Source organism: Artibeus jamaicensis, unplaced genomic scaffold (assembly GCF_021234435.1).
Source record: "Artibeus jamaicensis isolate MK-2021 breed Jamaican fruit bat unplaced genomic scaffold, CSHL_Jam_final contig_477, whole genome shotgun sequence".
In the NCBI taxonomy this organism is placed as follows: domain Eukaryota; kingdom Metazoa; phylum Chordata; class Mammalia; order Chiroptera; family Phyllostomidae; genus Artibeus; species Artibeus jamaicensis.
The window spans coordinates 8,469,686-8,488,683 of record NW_026521854.1 but is presented as its reverse complement, the minus strand read 5'-3'; the positions used below and the strand labels follow the sequence as shown (position 1 = coordinate 8,488,683).

The following is an 18,998-nucleotide window of genomic DNA, read 5'->3' as shown; positions in this document are numbered from 1 at the left end:
ATGTTTCAGAGGCAGCTTTCTGGCTCTTTCTTGAATCTCTGTCTGGTTTGCCTCCTCACCTCCACTCCAGCCTCCACCATGTCCACAAGGGTGGCCCAGGAGACTTGCAGAGTCCACCTCTGGCCTTCAGTAGATGCTTGTACTCAGGTGGCCCAGCATCAGCTCCTCAGCCTTCTCCCAGGTGGGCAGCGACTACTGGGTTGGCCTGGGCACCAACATGAATCTGGCTGGGAGTTCCGGCATAGCTGGCAGTATGGGGACCCTCAAAGCCATCCAAGTAAACCAGAGCTTGCTGAGCCTTCTGAAGCTGGAGGTTGACCCCAACATCCAGGCCATGCACAACCAGGAGGAACCAATCAAGAGCCTCAGCAACAAGCTTACTTCCTTCATTGATAGGAAAGTGCAGAGCCTGGAGCAGCAGAATAAGATTCTGGAGACCAAGCGGACTCCCCTGAAGCAGGGGAAGATGACTCGCGGTAACATGGATGATACGTTCGAGAGCTACATCAACAACCTTCCATGGAAGCTGGAAACAGTGGCCCAGGAGGAACTGAGACTGGACACAGAGTTTGGCCACATGCAGGAGCTGGTGGAGGACTTGAAGAGTAAGTGTGAGAACGAGCTCAACAAGTACACAGAGATGGAGAATGAAGTTGTACTCATCAAGAAGGATGTGGGTGAAGCTTACATGAACAAGGTAGAGCTGGAGTCCCGCCTGGAAGGGCTGACCAATGAGATCAACTTCTACAGGCAACTGTGTGATGAGAATCATGAGCTGCAGACCCAATATCTGACACACCCATGGTGCTGTCTGTGGACAACAGCCACTCCCTGGGCCTGGATGGCATCATCACCAAGGTCAAGGCCCAGTACTAGGAGATTGCCAACCATTCCAGAGGCTGGAACCAGGCACCAGATCAAATATGAGGAGCTGCAGACACTGGCTGGGAAGCACGGCGATGGCGTGCATTGCACGAAGGTGGAGGTGGATGAACCAGAACATCAGCCAAATCCAGGCTGAGGTTGAGGGCTTCCAACGCCAGAGGCTTCCCTGGAGGCTGTCATCATTGATGCTGAGCAGTGTGGCAAGTTGGCTGTCCAGGATGCTCAGGTAGAGGTAGTTGAGCTGGAAGCTGCTCTGAGGACCACCAAGCAGAACATGCCCTGGCACCTGCATGAGTACCAGGAGCTCATGAACATCAAGCTGGCCCTGGATTGCCACCTACCACAAGCTGCTGGAGGGCAAGGAGAATCTCCTAGAGTCTGGGGTACAAAACAGGAGCACCCACACCGGGGCCACCAGTGGCTACCCAGGTGGGCTAAGCCAGGCTTACAAGAATCTCAACAATGGCCTGGGCTTCCAGGCAAGCTTGAGCTATGGGGTGGGCCCTGGCTCCTTCAGCCACAGTAGCACCAGCTCCTCCAAGACAGTGGTTGTTAAGAAGATTAAGACCCTTGGACTTCCACCAAGATGGAGGCGTAGGTGGAAACACCTTGCCTCCACGCACGCCCAAATCTAAAAACAATAAAGTTTTAACAATAATAAACGCAACCAAACCATACAGAAAATCGACAATACGGAGTCCGAAAACAACGAAATGCTCAGCTAAACCAGTAAGGGGGGCGAAGCCAGCAGCGGAGCGGGTTGGCCAAAAAGATTCCCGCCCCGGGTGGTACGCAAGCAGCCAAAGGCTCGGATCCCAGGTGCAGGCTAGCTACGGGCGGACACAGGGAAGAGGCGCGGCTGGCTGTCTGCGGTCAGTCCAGCATTTGCGTGCAGATAAACCAGTGAAGAGGTGAGCATTGAGACCGCACAGCGCAGGGCGGTGGGCTCGCACATTTCCACTCAGATAAACAGGTGGGGGCGAGCGGTGGGACAGACTGGGTGAGCGGAGAGGACCGCCATTGCTCCCTCTCTGACCCCGCCCCCACATACAGCATCACAAACCAGCGACCTGGGTGGCCCCACCCTGGTAAACAACTAAGGCTCCGCTCCTCATACATAACAGGCACAAACAGATAAAAACATGGCTCAAGAACAACTCAGAGCCCCAGAGCCGATAAATCTAAGTGATGAAGAAATAGCCAAACTTTCAGATGCACAGTTCAAAACACTGGTGATCAGGATCCTCACAGAACTAGTTGATTTTAGTCACAAATTAGAGGAACATATGAAGGCTAAACTAATTGAAATAAATGGTAATGCACAGGAAACCAATAGTAATGGAAAGGAGACTGGGACTCAAATCAAGGGAGTAGAACAGAAGGAAGGAAAATGACCAGACAGAAAACAATGAAGAAACAAGAAGTCAAAAAAATGAGGAGAGGGTTAGGAACCTCCAGGACATCTTTAAACATTCCAACATTCAAATTATAGGGGTACCAGAAGGGGAAGAGGAACAGTCATGAGTGGAAACCTTATTTGAACAAATAATAAAAGGGAACTTCCCCATTCTGGCAAAGGAAATAGACTTCTGGGAAATCCAGGGAGCTCAGAGAGTCCCAAAGAAGTTGGACCCAAGAAGGAACACACCAAGGCACATCATAATTACATTAGCCAAGATTAAAATGAAGAAGAGAATCCTAGAAGCAGCAAGAGATAAGAGGACAGTCACCTACAAAGGAGTTCCCATCAGACTGTCAGCTGATTTCTCAAAAGAGACCTTACAGGCAAGAAGGGGCTGGAAAAAGGTATTCCAAGTCATGAAAACCAAAGACCTACAACCAAGATTGCTCTATCCAGCAAAGCTTTCATTTAGAATGGAAGGGCAGATAAAATGCTTCTCAGATAAGACCAAATTCAAGGAGTTCATCATCACCAAGCCCTTATTATATGAAATGTTAAAGGGACTTACCTAAGAAAAAGAAGATAAAAAAGATGAACAGTGAAAGGACAGCAAACTCACAGTTATCAACAACCACACCTAAAACAAAAGCAAATTAAGAGGACAGCTGGATCAGGGAGTGAACCATAGAAATGAAGATCACATGGAGGGTTAGCAACAGGGGAGTGGGAGAAGGAGAAGGGGGGAGAAGGTACAGAAAATAAGTAGCATAGACAGTAGATAGAAAATAGATAGGGGGAGGGTAAGAATAGTAGGAGAAATACAGAATCTAAAGAACTTGAGACACGTGTTCATGAACTAAAGTGGTGGGGGGGAATGGTGGGGAGGGGTATGCAGGGTGGAGGGGAATGGAGGGGGGGATAGAACAAATGTAATGGCGTAATCAATACAAAAAAAAAAAACCCCTTGATGGGAAGCTGGTGTCTGAGTCACTGACGTCCTGCCCAAGTGAAGGACCACTGCTGTTCCTCCTGTCTTCCCAGCCGGTGGGAAAGGAGATGTGCAGGGAAGCAGTGGGCCCCAGACACCCTCCTGAGGCTCAGACGCAGCCCTCAGCTCACCCTTGGGGTGAGGGAGCTTACTGCCTGGGGGACGGCCTCTAACCCAGGCCCCCTACTAAAAGCCAAATCAAATGTTTTTTTCAAAAATAAAGTCTCAGCTGGCTCTGCCAAAATAAATAAATAAATAAGTTTCGCACTATTAAGCATTAGTGAGGGTGCAGGAAATACATCCTCTGACAACAGGCACTGGGGTGTGAATCAGCACAGCCACTTAGGAGCTTGGTTTGGCAATGCTTCTTAAATTTAAGAATCACATTTTCTGTGACCTGATCATCTCATTACTCAATATTCATTTGAATCTGAGAGTGTCTTATATAATAGAAGACATACGAGGATAGTTATTGCATTATACCTAATAATGGTGAAAAATTGGAAGCAACCAAGGTGTCTATCAGTTAAATATATACTGCATATATTTATGAAATTGAATATTAAACCAATTCTATAAAAGTGACATGGTTCTGTAGCAGAACCAGTGGTTCTCCTTTAGGAGTGATTTTGCCCCCTGAGGGGACATTTGGCCATGTCCAGATGAAACCTAACAAAGCAGAGGTCCAGCTGCCACAACAAAAGCCAAACTCATGAGGCTGGTGCAGAAAGAAAGAGGTTTTACTCAGGGGCCACACAGCCTGAGAGAGAGGCGGACTTCCATCTCAAAGACCATCTCATCTTCCTGCTCAAGCCTGCAGTTCTTACAGGGGTAGCGAGGGGAGGGCTTTTTTCTCTCCAATTATCTTGCCAGCTTCTGGTGCATTTGGGTCCCTAGCCATTCATCTTTCTAGCTTTTGGTGCCACTCAGTGTAAGAACCTCCCCACACCGTACTTTGACTGACTGTCTGTGGTGACATGGAGACATTTTTGTCACAGCTGGGCTAGGGGGGGGCTACTGTCATCTAGTGGGCGGAGACCAAGGATGCTGTTAAATGTCCTGCAGTATACAGAATGACACCCACCACAAGGATGATCCAGTCCCAAAGGTCAACAGTGCCCAGGCTGAGAAAGTGTGGTCTGTATAAACCAACGTGGATATCATTCCAAGATGTTGAGTGAAAAGCCAAGTTATAGAGACAACCGTATTTGTGTTAAAACACACGGTATGGGAAACAGGTAAGCTCATGAAAAAATTAGGGCGAGATTACAATAGCTAAGTGTTGGAAACAGCCCAAGTGCCCATCAGTAGGTGAGTGGATTAAACACTGTGGTACATTTACACAGCGGACACTACGCAGCAGAAGGAAAGAAGTTCTACCTTTTGCGACAGCGTGGATGGAGCCCGAGGTTATTGTGCTCAGTGAAATAGGTCAGTCGGTGAAAAACGAAAGCCATAGGACCTCACTTATTGCTGGAATCTAATGAACAAAATAAACTAATGAGAAGAATAGAACCAGGGACATGGAAACACAGAACGGACTGACAGCTGTAGGGGGGAAGGAGACGGGGGTGGGGGTGGTGGTGGAAGGAAGTGGGGGTGAGGCAGGTCTAAGTTAAACATGTAGGATGACCTGTGGACATGGGCAACGGAGAGGGGATGAACCATGAGCTAGAGGGGTGCGCTGGGTGAAGGGGGGGCAAAAGGGAAAAATTGGGATAATTGTAATAGAATAAACAATAAGAAATACAAAATAAAATAATTTTTAAAGCTCTAATAAACCAAAAAAAAGTTAAACATAGCATTACCATAGGACCCTGCAAGTTCACTCCCAGGTATGTACCCCAAGAACTGAAAAGAATTCAAACAAGTCCTTGCACACAAATATTCACAGCAGCGCAATTTACAATAACCAAAAGGCGGGAGCAGCCCGCAGTGAATGGACACACACAATGCGGTCCGTCTGCACTGGCGACTCTCGCTGGCCACCGAGAAGAGGGAAGCAGGGGCACAGGCTAAGCGGATGAACCTCAAACACGCAGCGCACTTCAAACACGCGGTGCAGAGTGAGAGAAGCTTGACCCCGTGGGCCACGTGCACGACTCTGTTCATACGAAATCTCCAAAACGATGGGGATAAAAAGCAGATCAGTCGTTGCCAGGGGCTGGGGGCGGGAATGGGAAGTGACTGCCAATGGGGGCAGGGTCCCCTCTAGGGGATGAGAATGTCCTGGACTAGACAGAGGTGATGTTGCACAGCGCCATGAATGTGCTAAATGCCACCGGGTCGTTCACTTTAAAGTGGGTAATTTTACGTTATGTGAAATTTACCTCAAAAATAAAACCAAAAAAGTACAGTGAAACCCCACCATTGTTCTCTTATTTTATGGTTTGTGCTTGTTCACACTCCGCATGCAGACAAGTCTGCAAGGATGCCCATCAAATTTATTATCATGATCGCATGGCTGACCATTACGTAACCTTCAGCCTTATTTGTGGCATTTCAATCATTGAAGAAGAAACAAATATTTGTGTGTCATTTGATCTTTTTAAAGCTTTAAAAAGACATGGATTGGGAAGGATGAAGGTAGAGGGCCAAGTCAGGCAGCCTCCTCAGGCTGGTGGGCAAATGGCAGGGCTGCTCTCCTGCCAAAGTCAGCAGCCAGGGCCCCAGGCCCCAGATTTGCACAGCATTAGGCTCTGCTCCAGCCCCTGAGAAACTCAGCTAATTGACTCACCCCTGGCAGGCAGAGAGGGCAGGGAGGGAAGGACACCGTGTCCCCAAGGTTGTCCTATCCCTTGCGGGATCCCCAGGAGTCCCCGCATCCCAGTAACAGAGGCAGAGGCAGTAGGACCACAGTGACAGAAGGCAGAGGGCAGGGAGCAGAGGTGATATAAATAATGAAGGTGAGGCTCAAACAAGCCCCCTGCCCTGCTGGCATGCTGAAGGCAACAGGCTATGTACCTTGCAACCTAACCCTCACCTACACAGGGAAATGGCAAGCTAGGTCTTCCACTGTGCTGAGGCAGAAGCAGGTGCAGGGCCCCAGGTAAGTCACCTTCCCCACCTTTCACCTGGCCATGAAACACCTGGAAAACCAGTATCTACCCTGGACTCAGAGAAGCCCCCTATTTAAACAACTCCTGGTGCAATCTGAGTCTCTGGGGTGAGGGCAGTAGGCAGGGCCCCACTTCCTAGGTTCAAGGCCATGTGATGATTATTATCATACATGGAAGGTTCAGTGGGCAGGTGAGAAAGGTCAGGTGTGTAGAGAATTGCTGCTGCTCAAAGTTAACCAGCACACCTGTCTGACTTTTCACCTCTCCCTTCTTTGTCCTGGCCAGAAACCAGTAGTAAAAGAATTGGGGGCAGGCAGAGCAAAGAGAGAGACAAGAGGGTTCAGGACTGAAGTCTTTAGCCACCTCCCAGGGGTGTGCAGCATGGGGGTAGGGGGAATAGGTGGGGTAATGGTAAGGATTTGAGGATGAAAAGAGGGAGAGAAAATGGAGGGAGGAGGTGGCTGATACTTGAAGGAGAACACAGAGAGAAACTAAACAGCACATTAAGAAGAGACAGCCAGGATGGGGCAGACAGGTAAGGCAAGATGGGATCTGAGAGACAGGACAGACCTAGCCAGCCCGTGTTTGTCATTTGGCAATGTGTTGAGAGTACTTTTGATGACCACAACTGAGAGATGCTACTGGCATCCGTGGGTGCCAGGGATGCTGTTCAACACCCCACGATGTACGGGTCAGCCCCCACCATAAGGAATGATCCACCCCCAAGTGTCCCTAATGCTGAAGTTGGGACACACTGGCCGAGGGGGCATATGTGGGCAGGACTGGCCCAATAAAGTGCACCCCCTCACTCTGTTCCATTTACTGATAGAGCAGCCCACTAAGTGCTCTGGTGGATCAATGGCAGGAGGTTTCAGTGGTCCTCTCAGACGTCCTGGTCACACCCATCATGGTTCTATGGCTTTTTCTTTTGCTTAAAAGTGAATAGACTTTACATTCTGAGCAGCTTTAGGTTTGCAGAAAGTTGAGCCAGTAGCAGAGCGCTCCTGTACACCATCCCTCTCCCTGCGCAGTCTCCCGTTACGAACATCCTGCATCACTGAGGTGCTGTGCGACCACGGCTGAGCCCACGTGGACACATTATTATTAACCAGAGCTCACGGTTCACATTTGGGTTCACTCTCGGTGCTGTACCTGCTGTGAGTTTTGACAAATGCACAATGTCATGTACCCACCACTATAGTATCATACAGAGTAGTTTCATCTCCTTAAAAAATCCCGAGTCCCACCTAGTCATCCCTTCCTCTCTCCCCCTGAGCCCTGGTAACTGTCTGCATAGTTTTGCCTGCATAGTTTTTCACTGTCTATGTAGTTTTGCCTTTTCGAGAATGAATGAGCAGCTCTCTTAGCTGCACGCAGCATCCCCATCATTTCATAGGGCGGCACATGCAACCCTGGGCCACCTCCCCAGGCCACGGTGAGCTCTTGTCTTCTCAGTCCCCGCCCTTTCTTCCTTCATGGCTGTGGGTTTCTGTGATCTTAGCTGATGAGGAGGGAGTGTGTGAGTGGAACAGCACGGAGAAGCCAACATCTCTCCAGTCCTGGATGTGGCCTCTGACATTAACAGCCACCAATAACTGGTGAGTGAAACAGAGGTTAGGAAAGGACAGGCTTTGGGTCAATAACACACAGGTTCAGATCCGGAGCCATGATCCTTGCACAAGTGATGTGTCTTCTGTGGGCTTCAGCCGCCCCACCTGTAAAACGGGGATAATAGCACGTGCTTCACAATGTTTCAACAGACATTCAGTAAACAATAAACAATTAAGAAATGCATGAGCACAGTGCTTGGACCACAGTGTTACCAAGCAAGAGCTCACAACCTGATGCACATAGAAGCCAGTACTACAGCACTGGCCTTTGAGAAAGGAAAGAGCTTTTATTTGTGAGTTTGGCTGGCAAGGAGATAAGAGGTAACACTTAAATCTGTCTCCCTGATCTGGTTTGGGGCCAGGCTTGTGGAATTTCAGCACCAGATCCTCCTGGACAGCAGGATCTTCAGATCCCTCAGTTCTGAGAGGGTGGTCAGGTCGTGTTCTGGTCCTTTGTTTCTGTGGTGAGATCAGGAAAGAGTTCAAAAGCATCGCTCATAAATGTTGGTTCTGGGTTTTGTGAGAAACAGGATAAGACCAGTCTGAGATGGCTCTGCGGTTACAATAAAGCACATCCAATAACAGGTAACTACTCTCATCAAGAACCCCAAATCAGGCCCTGGCTGGTGTAGCTCAGTGGATTGAGTGCGGTCCTGGGAACCAAGCAACCATGGTTCGATTCCCAGTCAGGGCACATGCCTGGGTTGCAGGCCAGTTCCCATCAGGGGACTCACAAGGGGCAACCATACATTGATATTTCTCTCCCTCTCTCCTTCCCTTCCCCTCTAAAGATAAATAAATAAAATCTTAAAAAAAAACAACAACACTTTCCTCTTTAAAAAAAGAAGAAGAACCCAAAATCGAGTGCCAGAGACAATTGCATCTCAAACCGGATTCATTAAAGGGTTATGACAAAGCTAGAAGCAAGGATTTTTCGGGAACCATTTACACTTAATAGAATTAAACTATGATTATATCTGTTGTACAGATTTTTACCAGTCTCTTTTCATTTTTATTGTTTATGAAAAAAGGATTTTTAAACTCACACAGGGGTCATTGGTTTGGAAGCACCCAGGGGTGAGGGGCTGAATCTGCTTTGTGAAGAGAATGTCCAGGGGGCTGCACAGAGGAGGTGACAAGTAAGCCGAACACTCAGAATAATCAGGAACTCGCAGGTGGAGAAGGGAAGAAACCGGGTCTGGGCAGAGGGAGAACACCAAAAAATTGCAACTGCATTGTTAGATCTCCAGTCAGCCTGGGAGGCTTGCCCCCAGGGACATCGGCAGTATCTGGAGACATGTTTTGTTGTCACACTGAGCAAGGGCTACTGGCATCTAGCTGGTAGAAGTCAGGGATGCTGCTAAACAGCTTATAGCACACAGGATGGCTCCCCATTACAAAGAATGAGCTGGCCCCAAGTATCAAAAGTTCCACAGCCGAGAAACCTTGCACTAGATGTTGGAAGGCATGGGAAATTGTGTGCACAACCCAATGGCCCTGGTCCCACCTATTCAGCCTCCTCTTTGGTTCGCAGGCCGGTGCTCGATCCATAGAGCTACACCAGCCTGGGCCCATTCAGCCTCTTCTTAAAAGCTTTTGTTTCCAAGTCATTGACTTTGACTCAGACCTGTAAGATCTCAGAGTCACAGGACTGAGGGGTACTGTTGGGGCCACTGTCCTGGAGACATATGGGCATATGCTTGCCCAGAAGTAGAGAAAAGATGCAAGTAATTCCAGGAGAAGGAAGCCAGGAAATTCTGGAAACCAGCGATGTTTGGGGGATGCAGGCTGCAGTCACCAGAGTGCCTGGTCCCTCCTTCCTGTCTCGTCATCACCCTGTCAGGGCTTCATCAAGGGCCTCAGCTCACTTGCCAGGGTATTTACTAGTTTTGTCCTGATTTTAAAATTGTGAGATACACCTAACATAAAATTGACCATTTCAGCCATTTTATAGTGTAATTCAGTGACATTAAATATTCATGACATTGTGCAACCACCACCTTTTCTAGTTCCAGAACTTTCTTATCAGTCCAAAAGGAAACCCCACACCCATCAGTACTCTCTCCCCACCCCCACTCCCCCAGCCCTTGGCAACCACTGATGTACTTTGAACTGCCACATGGGTGTTCATGGAAACACTGTTCACAATAAGGAAAAAGTGGAAACAACCCCAATTCCATCAGCTGATGAAGAGATAAACGGAATGCGGTCCATCCACACAATGGAATGCTGTCTGACTGTGAACAGGAATGAAGCACCGACATATGCTACCTCACGGATGAAACTTAAAAACACGCTGAGTGAAAGAACCTGACACACAAAGGCACATAGCATAGTATCTCATTTATGTGAAATGTCTAGAACAGGCAAATCCATAGAGACAGAAGGGAAGTTAGTGGTTTGCTGCTTTTAAACTTTACATTGCCTAATAAAATAAGATAATTTAAAGAGAAGTTACTCATAAAGAAACATTGATCTCTTTAAATCGATGTCATTTAGTGAGCATGGACTATGTACTTTTGCCCACTTAGTGTACTGATTTAATTATCATAGGCAGTGCCTACTCTGTGCCAGGTCACACTCCAAGAATAGCTCATTTATTCCTAACGACAGCATCTGAGGTAGGTAAGGGGAAATGGGGGCACAGAGGGGTGAAGGAACACTCTCAAGTTTATCCGATAGGCATAGCTGGGATTCTAACCCACATTGGCTGACTCCCCATTCTTTTGCCTCATGGCCACATTGCTTTGCCTCAGAACACACCTACCTGCTTCGTGGGAGCTGGAGAAATCCAGAACATCAACTCTGCACAGTCTCCTGCCTCTGGCTGTTGGCATGGATAATTCCAGAGGAAGAATGTGGCTGACTCACATCAAGTTAGAGATGCACAGTGGCCCACGGAGTTGTAGACATGCGGTGGGGACACCTCTTGGCATCTGAAGCTTGGGAAGAGGAGTAGAAGGACAGAGCAGAAATGGCTTCTCTGAAGAGAGATTTTTTTTCCTAAGATTTTACTTACTTATTTTTAGAGAAAGGGAGGGAGAAAGAGAGAAAGAGAAATATCAGTGTGTATTTGCCTCTCACATATCCCCTACTGGGGACCTGGCCTATAACCCAGGGATGTGCCCTAACTGGGAATTGAACCAGTGAACCTTTGGTTCTCAGGCAAGCACTCAAGTCACTGGGCCACACCAGCTAGGGCTGAAGGAGCATTTTTAAAATATGTTTTATTGATTATGCCCTTACAGTTGTCCCATTTCCCCACCTTCATTTCCCTCCACCCTGTACACCCACTCCCCTCCTCCCTTTAGTTCATGTCCATGTGTCACAAGTTCTTTAGATTCTACATTTCCCACACTATTCTTGCCCTCCCCCTGTCTATTTTCTACCTACCATCTATGCTACTTATTCTCTGTACCTTCTCCCCCCTTCTCCTCCTCCCACTCCCCTGTTGCTAACCCTCCATGAAATGTTTATTTCTATGGCTCCACTCCTGATCTAGCTGTCTGCTTAGTTTACTTTTGTTTTAGGTGTAGTTGTTAATAACTGTGAGTTTGCTGTCCTTTCACGTTCATATTTTTCATCTTCTTTTCCTTAGATAAGTCCCTTTAACGTTTCATATAATAAGAGCTAGGTGTTGATGAACTCCTTGAACTTGACCTTATCTGAGAAGCACTTTATCTGCCCTTCCATTCTAAATCAAAACTTTGCTGGATAGAGCAATCTTGGTTGTAGGTCTTTGGTTTTCATGACTTGGAATACTTCTTTCCAGCCCCTTCTTGCCTGTAAGGTCTCTTTTGAGAAATCCGCTGACAGTCTGATGGGAACTCTTTTGTAGGGGACTGTCCCCTTATCTTTTGCTGCTTCTAGGATTCTCTCCTTCATTTTAATCTTGGCTAATGTAATGATGATGTGCCTTGGTGTGTTCCTTCTTGGGTCCACTTTCTTTGGGACTCTCTGAGCTTCCTGCATTTCCTGGAAGTCTATTTCCTTTGCCAGATTGGATAAGTTCTTCTTTGTTATTTATTCAAATAAGTTTTGCACTTGTTGCTGTTCCTCTTCCCCCTTCTGGGACCCCCTATAATTTGGATGTTGGAATGTTTAAAGATGTCCTGGAGGTTCCTAAGCCTCTCCTCATTTTTTTAAATTCTTGTTTCTTCATTCTTTTCTGTTTGGTCATTTTTCTCTTCCTTCTGGTCTACTTTCTTGATTTGAGTCCCAGTTTCCTTCCCATCCCTATTGTTTCCCTGTGCATTTTGCTTCATTTCACTTAGTGAAGCCTTCATTTTTCATCTAATTTGCAACTAAAATCAACCAGTTCTGTGAGCATCCTGATCACCAGTGTTTTGAACTGTGCATCTGATAGGTTGGCTATCTCTTGGTTGCTTAGAAGTATTGGCTCTGGGGCTTTGAGCTGTTCTTCTTCTTGAAACCATAATATTTTGGTCTGTTTGCACTTGTTACATATGAAGTGCGGAGCCCTAAGTGTTCACCAGGGCGGGGAAACCCAGGTCACTGGGTTGTGACACTGTATGTGGGGACGGGGTCAGAGAGGGGCAATGGCGTTTTTTTCTGCTCTCTCTCAGATTTCAGTCTCCTCTGCTGCTTCCCACAAGCAAATGGGGCCCTTCTGGTGGTGGTTCCCAGATGTGTGGGCTTGTGCACCCTCCAGAACCCTGTGGGTCTCTCCAATGAACTCTGTGAACCTGGGAGCCTCTCCCGGCACCTCGACCCCAGAAAGTTTTTCCAATTGGTGCTTTTAGGCTTTATTTCCCGGCACTGGGGCCCTGGGTTGCACAGTCTATCTCACTGCTCGCTCCTTTCCCTGGTTTATCTGTGCGCAAATGTGTGACCGCAGTCACTCAGCCACCTTGCGCCCTCACTGGGTCTGCTCATTGCCACCCCACACCTGGGATCTGCCAACCACCTCCTGCATGCCTGGGTGGGTCCAGCCACTTTTTCCTGCATGACCCCTCTCCGCCAGCCGCTGACTCTTCCTGTCTTACCTGTCTGGATGAATGGTTCATTGTTGTCAGACTTCAGTACAGTTTAATTTTCTCTCTTTTTGGTTGCGTTCTGCTTTTTAAATACTTGTTGTTCATAAACTTGGTTGTGCAAGAAGGTACAGTGTTTCCACCTATGCCTCCATCTTGGCCAGAAGTCTGAAGGAGCATTTTTATTTTAGGAGAAAACCTAGAGAAAGTCAGCCATGGGTACAATGCCATGCCATTTTAACAGCTTCACCTTGAACAAATTAATTAGACTCTGTGCGCCCCAGTGCTCTCCATGAGTATGCTCAAGATACTCAAAATGACGGTAATGAAAATAGCACCTTCCTTACTAGGTTGAGGAGAAGATTAAATCATAGAGGGTATGGAGTGAGAGCTCAATCAATATTAGCTGCCATTTATTAGGAGAAGCCCCTTGGACAGGTTCAGGTGGAAGGTGATGACCTTCTCCATCACTGCTGACCTCTCCCTGTCACATTTCCACCCAGGCACGGCCTCCATGCCAAGAACCAACCTCTCAACAGTGTCTGAATTCATCCTTGTTGGCTTCTCCACCTTACCCCACCTTCAGCTGATGTTCTTCCTGCTGATCCTGCTGATGTACCTGTTCACACTGCTGGGGAACCTGCTCATCATGACCACCATCTGGGGTGAGCGCAGCCTCCATACGCCCATGTACCTCTTCCTGTGCGCCCTCTCTGTCTCTGAGATCCTCTACACCTTCGCCATCATCCCTCGCATGCTGGTCGACCTGCTCTCCACCCACCACTCCATTGCCTTCTCAGCCTGTGCCAGCCAGATGTTCTTCTCCTTCACGTTTGGCTTCACCCACTCCTTCCTGCTCACAGTCATGGGCTATGACCGCTATGTGGCCATCTGCCACCCCCTGCGCTACAACGTGCTCATGAGTCCCCGTGGCTGTGCCTGCCTGGTGTCCTGGTCTTGGGCAGGTGGCTTGGTTATGGGGCTGGTGGTGACCACGGCCATTTTTCACCTCACCTTCTGTGGACCCAATGAGATCCACCATTTTGCTTGTCACGTGCCACCTTTGTTGAAGTTGGCCTGTGGGGGCAATGTCTCCACTGTGGCCAAGGGCGTGGGCCTGGTGTGCATCACAGCCCTGCTGGGCTGCTGTCTCCTCATCCTCCTCTCCTATGCCTCCATTGTGGCTGCTGTCTTGAGGATCCCCTCCTCTGAGGGCAGGCACAGGGCCTTCTCCACATGCACATCCCACCTCACCGTGGTGGTCGTGCACTATGGCTTCGCCTCTGTGATCTACCTCAAGTCCAAGGGTCCCCAGTCTCTGGAAGGAGACACCCTCATGGGGATCACCTACACAGTCCTCACACCCTTCCTCAGCCCCATTATCTTCAGCCTCAGGAACAAGGAGCTGAAGAACACCATGAAGAAGACCTTCCTCAGCAAGCTCTACCCAGAAAACACATGACAATCTGGGAGGAATTCTTTGGAACAAATGAGTCAGGTTACCTGATGCTACCATTAGAAATGGCACCCCATATCCCTGGCTGGCATAGCTCAGCGGATTGAGCACGGGCCTGCAAACCAAAGGGTTGCTGGTTCAATTCCCAGTCAGGACACATGCCTGGGTTGCAAGCCAGGTGCCCAGTAGGGGGCACCTGAGAGCCAACCACACATTGATGTTTCTCTCCTCTTTCTCCCTCCATTCCCCTCTCTCTAAAAATATATAAATAAAATATTTAAAAAAAGAAATGGCACCCATAAACATTAATAATCTTTATTTGTCTGATGCTTTAAGATTTGCAAGGACCCTTTCAGGCAGCATTCAAATGCACACACAATAGTTAAGCAGAACATGCAATTAAAATGCACAAGCAATAAATTAATCAAATTAGCCAAAGTTAGAAAAAAAGGAAAATATGTGTATTCCTGTTTAAGTTGAATAGTCAACTGGGCATCACTTGTCCTAAAGTTGAATTCAGTCTTTCTCCATGACTTGAGCAGTGAAAACATCCCATGTTAGCATGAAGTGGGAGGATTTGGAAGACAACTTCAGTCGAAACTGCAGAGGCCAAAGCATCTTTCTTTGCAGAATATACTGCATGTTTCCTGTTATGCCTCAGTGCATCACAGCCTCACAGTGGAGGATCAGGGCAGATAAACTTTCAACCGCTTCATTTGAAAAAAGAGAAACTGAGGCTCAAACAGCTGCATGACTTATCCAAGGTCCTACAACTTTGTAGGCCTAGGTTTCCAAGGTAAGTCTTCTCTGATTCCAGTACTTCACCACATCATCTTGCTACAGTGGGATTTATGTGTCCCCTGTCCAAGGAGGACTAGTCCATTTCAAATTAAACTCTCCAGCATCTTAAGAACCTTTAATCCGCAGGTGATTTGAACAGCAGTTAGGGCAATATAATTTCATGTTTTGCTTGATGAGCTTAGGGTCAGAGAGAGAGGAGTAAGTTGAGGAAATGACCAACTGGAGCCACCTACTTTGGGTTATCAGTGCAACAGGAAAAGTAGGACCTCCTGAAGAGCGTTGTTGTCCAGCAGGGGGAGCCACAGGGAGAAGTGCTTCTCCAACTGAGCTGCCTCACCTGACCCACTTCTTCCTGAACCTCCTTCCTCAGGAATAGCTTCCTCTCTATGGCTCTTACCCTCTGAGAAAGGTCCCCATGACTCATCACCATGGCAACAGCAGATGGCAAAGAATAGCAAAGGAGTCCTTGCTCTCTCGCAAGATAAAGAAAGATGCTCTGAATTGCAGAAAGGGCTGTGTATTGGTTAAGTGATGAAGCACAATGGCCTTAGTTAAATCACTTTCACTTCTTAGCTTCAGTTTCCCATCAACAAAATGGGTTTAATAGTGATGTCTCCACTTCTTAGGATAGTTCCAAGAATTAAATAGCATCATCTCTGTAGGGCAATTGATAGTGACTGGCACACAAGATGTACTCAATAAATGCCAGCCTTTCAAGGTTTATTTAATAATTATTTGTGGCCTTCTGTATCTCAAATCCTGTGCTACTTCCAGGAGTACAGAGATGGGCTTGCTGCTGTTCCCTGTCTTTGAGAAGTTTCCAGGGTGCTGGGTAGAATGATACACACAGAAATATCAGTGCTCTGACCAGGAGGCAGACCAAGTGCTAAGGGCCACCAAAAGGGGCATCAGCCAGGCCTTCCCTAGTTCCTATATTCAGTGGTTCCCACCAGTGTTCCCCCTTGCTGAGGGGATACTTGGAAGTTTCTGGAGACATTTTTGGTTGTTAAAACTGCAGGGGAGAGAAATGTACTAGAATATGTAATGGGTCAAGGCCAGGGGTGTTGTTCAACATCTTACAGTGCAAAGAACAGACTGTACCAGAAAAGAATGAGCCAGCCCCAAATTTCAACAGTTGAAGGATGACAATGCATCCACTCAAGAAACATTTATTGAGCACCTCCTTTGTGCCAGGTGCACTTTTGGAAACCACTGGGGATACAGTGTTGAATTAATTAGACATGACTCCTGTGCTTGCATTTGAGAGGGAAAAATAATCTCAGTGCTTGCATTTGAGAGGGGAAGATGTGGATATTAAACAACTAATCACACTAATGAATACAAGATAAATGGTCATAAAAGCTATGAGGAAAAGAAAGGGTTTGCAATTAGAGCTTATAATAGAGGTGGTGACTCAGTGTGGGGATCAGGGAAGGCTTTCCTGAGGAGGTGACATTTAATATCAGACCTAAAGCTGTGCAGGAGTAGGTATTTCAGGTAGAAGCAGCAGCACGTACAAAGTTCCTGAGGTCCAAGCATGCTTGATTTATTGTGGGAGCAGCCAGGGAACTAATGAGGCTGGAATGCTGGAGAGGGTGAGGAATGCAGTTGGAGATGAAGCACAGACCTGACCTCACTGGGGTTTGTACTGTAGCCTAAGGCTATAAGCAGAGGGGTGATCTTTTCTTTTCCCTTCATGAAGATTGTCTGACTGCTGGAGAGGGAAGAGAGGAAGAGAAAGGACACATCTTTGAGGAGGGGACCCAACTTTCACCCACAAGCAAGGGTGTGGGGTCAACATTTCAGAAGAGCAGAGCAAGGGCGGTGAAGGCAGCAAATTGCATCTCTCAGGCCAGCCTTTGTCTCCAACAATTAACGTGAAGACACTGAGGGGGATTCCAGTCAGCACAAGAAGCGGCCTCCTACAGCCCAGCGATCTCCCTGTCAACAGCCATTCTCTGTTCTCCAGGCCCTTGAATCACTTCCCTGGGCTCTGGCCCTGCCTTGGGACACCAAAGGTTGCGGCACAGAGGGGAACGTTAGCCAGGAATGACAAACATCTAGGAATGCAGGCATGGGGGCACTTCAGAAAGTGGTGGCTAAGTAACAGAGGGGAAGGGTGAATAGGGTCTCTGGAGACTGGGGGTCCTTGTTGACACCAGTGGGCAAGGGGTTGGGCTGTGGTGTGGAGGGTCAGCACCCCAAAATCCTGGTTGTTTACCTTTTGGCATTTATCCTTATTTTTTGTCACCAGATGTTAAAGATGGCTTCTATTTTTGGTCTTTTGAGAGAGAAAAAATGCAAGGGTTTTTTGGAGGAGGTGAAGGAATCTGGGGTCAGGCAAGGGAAGCATGCACCTTGACTACCAAATTTCAGGTAAGTAACCAAGAGAAATCACATCTAATGCAATATTTTGAAAAATCAAAATTAATGCAAAAATTTCATGGTAAACAACATATCAATGTTAAATAAAGACAGGGTACAACTCTGTGCTTTCTTAGCCCTGCCTCACCCATGTTGCCCTGATAGCTGTCCACTAAGATCAACTTCTTAGGTTGTTTTAAATTTACAAAACAACGAATACAAACTAAAGTGAAGGAGCAGGAGTAAGATTTATTTAAAGCCCAGAATGCACTGACATCCATCAACCAGACTACAAGCCTGTTTGTTCTCTGATGACTGCAGGGATCCACACTGATGCTTCCCAGATATGACCCAGAGCCAGGTTCACTGTCAGTTCTTTCACATTCACAGTCTGATTCTAACCTATTTTCCTGGACAACCGGTATATTTCAAGATGCCTCCAGATCCCTGATCAGCTAAACAGCCCTGGGAGATGGGGAAGGCTTTCCTGAGGAGGTGCCATCTAAGGTCAGACCTAAGGATGTATAGGAGTAAGGAAAGGGAGTTCCAGGCAGAAGAGAAGCAAGTCCAAAACGCCTCAGGTCAGAGTGCACTTGGTTTATTGCAGGAACAGCCAGGAAGCTAGTGGGGCTGAAGAGCTGTGGCTGGCTGGGGGATCAAGTTGCAAATGAAGTGCTGACTGGACCACACTAGGTTTGTACTATAGCCTAAGGCTCTAGGCAGAGGGGCCATCCTTCAGATTGCTGGCTACTTAAACATCTTCATACTGGCCCTGAGGGCTCTCAGGGCCCTGCAGTTGGTTAGAGCATCATCCCAACACCAAGGTTGTAGGTTCCGTCCCCCGTCAGGGCACGTATGAGAGCCCACCAATGGCCCTGGCCAGTGAGGCTGCATTGGTCACGCCACACACCAAAAGGTTGGGGATTCAATTTCTGGTCAGGACACAACATAGGCTGTGGTTTCAATTTCTGTTTGGGTTGCATATGGGAGGCAGCCAATCAATGTTTCTCACACTGATGTCTCTCTCTGTCTCTCTAAAATCAATAAACATATTTTTAAAAAAGAATCAACCAATGAATGCATAAATAAGTGGAAAAAACAAATCAATGTTTCTCTCCCTTCCTCTCTCAATTTTAAAAATTTTAAAAATCAATAAAGTTAAATTAAAAAAAATATCCCTCATACATGACATCTCCAAGAGTAGAGTCTTCCCTGTGAAAAGTCTGTACTTTTCACAATCTATAGGGGAGGCAAAAAATATCCCCAGATCTCTCTCATTAACAACGTTAGATCTTCTCAAGATAGCCCAGGAACCTGGCTTTAAAAGGAGTCACAATTTTCTTTAGGTCAAAAAACTTCATGTTTAAACATGACACTCTTTTCTGTGTTAGTGCATCTGCAGCTGGAGACTCTATGGCCAGTTTTGTTGAAATTACAAC

At 47.3% G+C, this 18,998-nt stretch overlaps 1 protein-coding gene and 1 pseudogene across 1 annotated transcript; both read left to right on the top strand.

Annotated features, from left to right (window-relative positions):
- Nucleotides 1–3,448, top strand: LOC119046752 (keratin, type II cytoskeletal 8-like; annotated as a pseudogene).
- Nucleotides 3,449–13,452: 10,004 nt separating this feature from the next.
- On the top strand, nucleotides 13,453–14,400 carry LOC119046874 (olfactory receptor 10H1-like). Its single transcript, XM_037142139.2, has one exon. The coding sequence runs from the start codon at nucleotides 13,453–13,455 to the stop codon at nucleotides 14,398–14,400; it is 948 nt and encodes a 315-aa protein (XP_036998034.2).
- The last annotated feature ends 4,598 nt before the right edge of the window (nucleotides 14,401–18,998 follow it).

What these genes read in the sequence shown, in the direction of transcription:
- LOC119046874 (XM_037142139.2), top strand. Translation starts at nt 13,453, where the DNA reads ATGCCAAGAACCAACCTCTCAACAGTGTCTGAATTCATCCTTGTTGGC.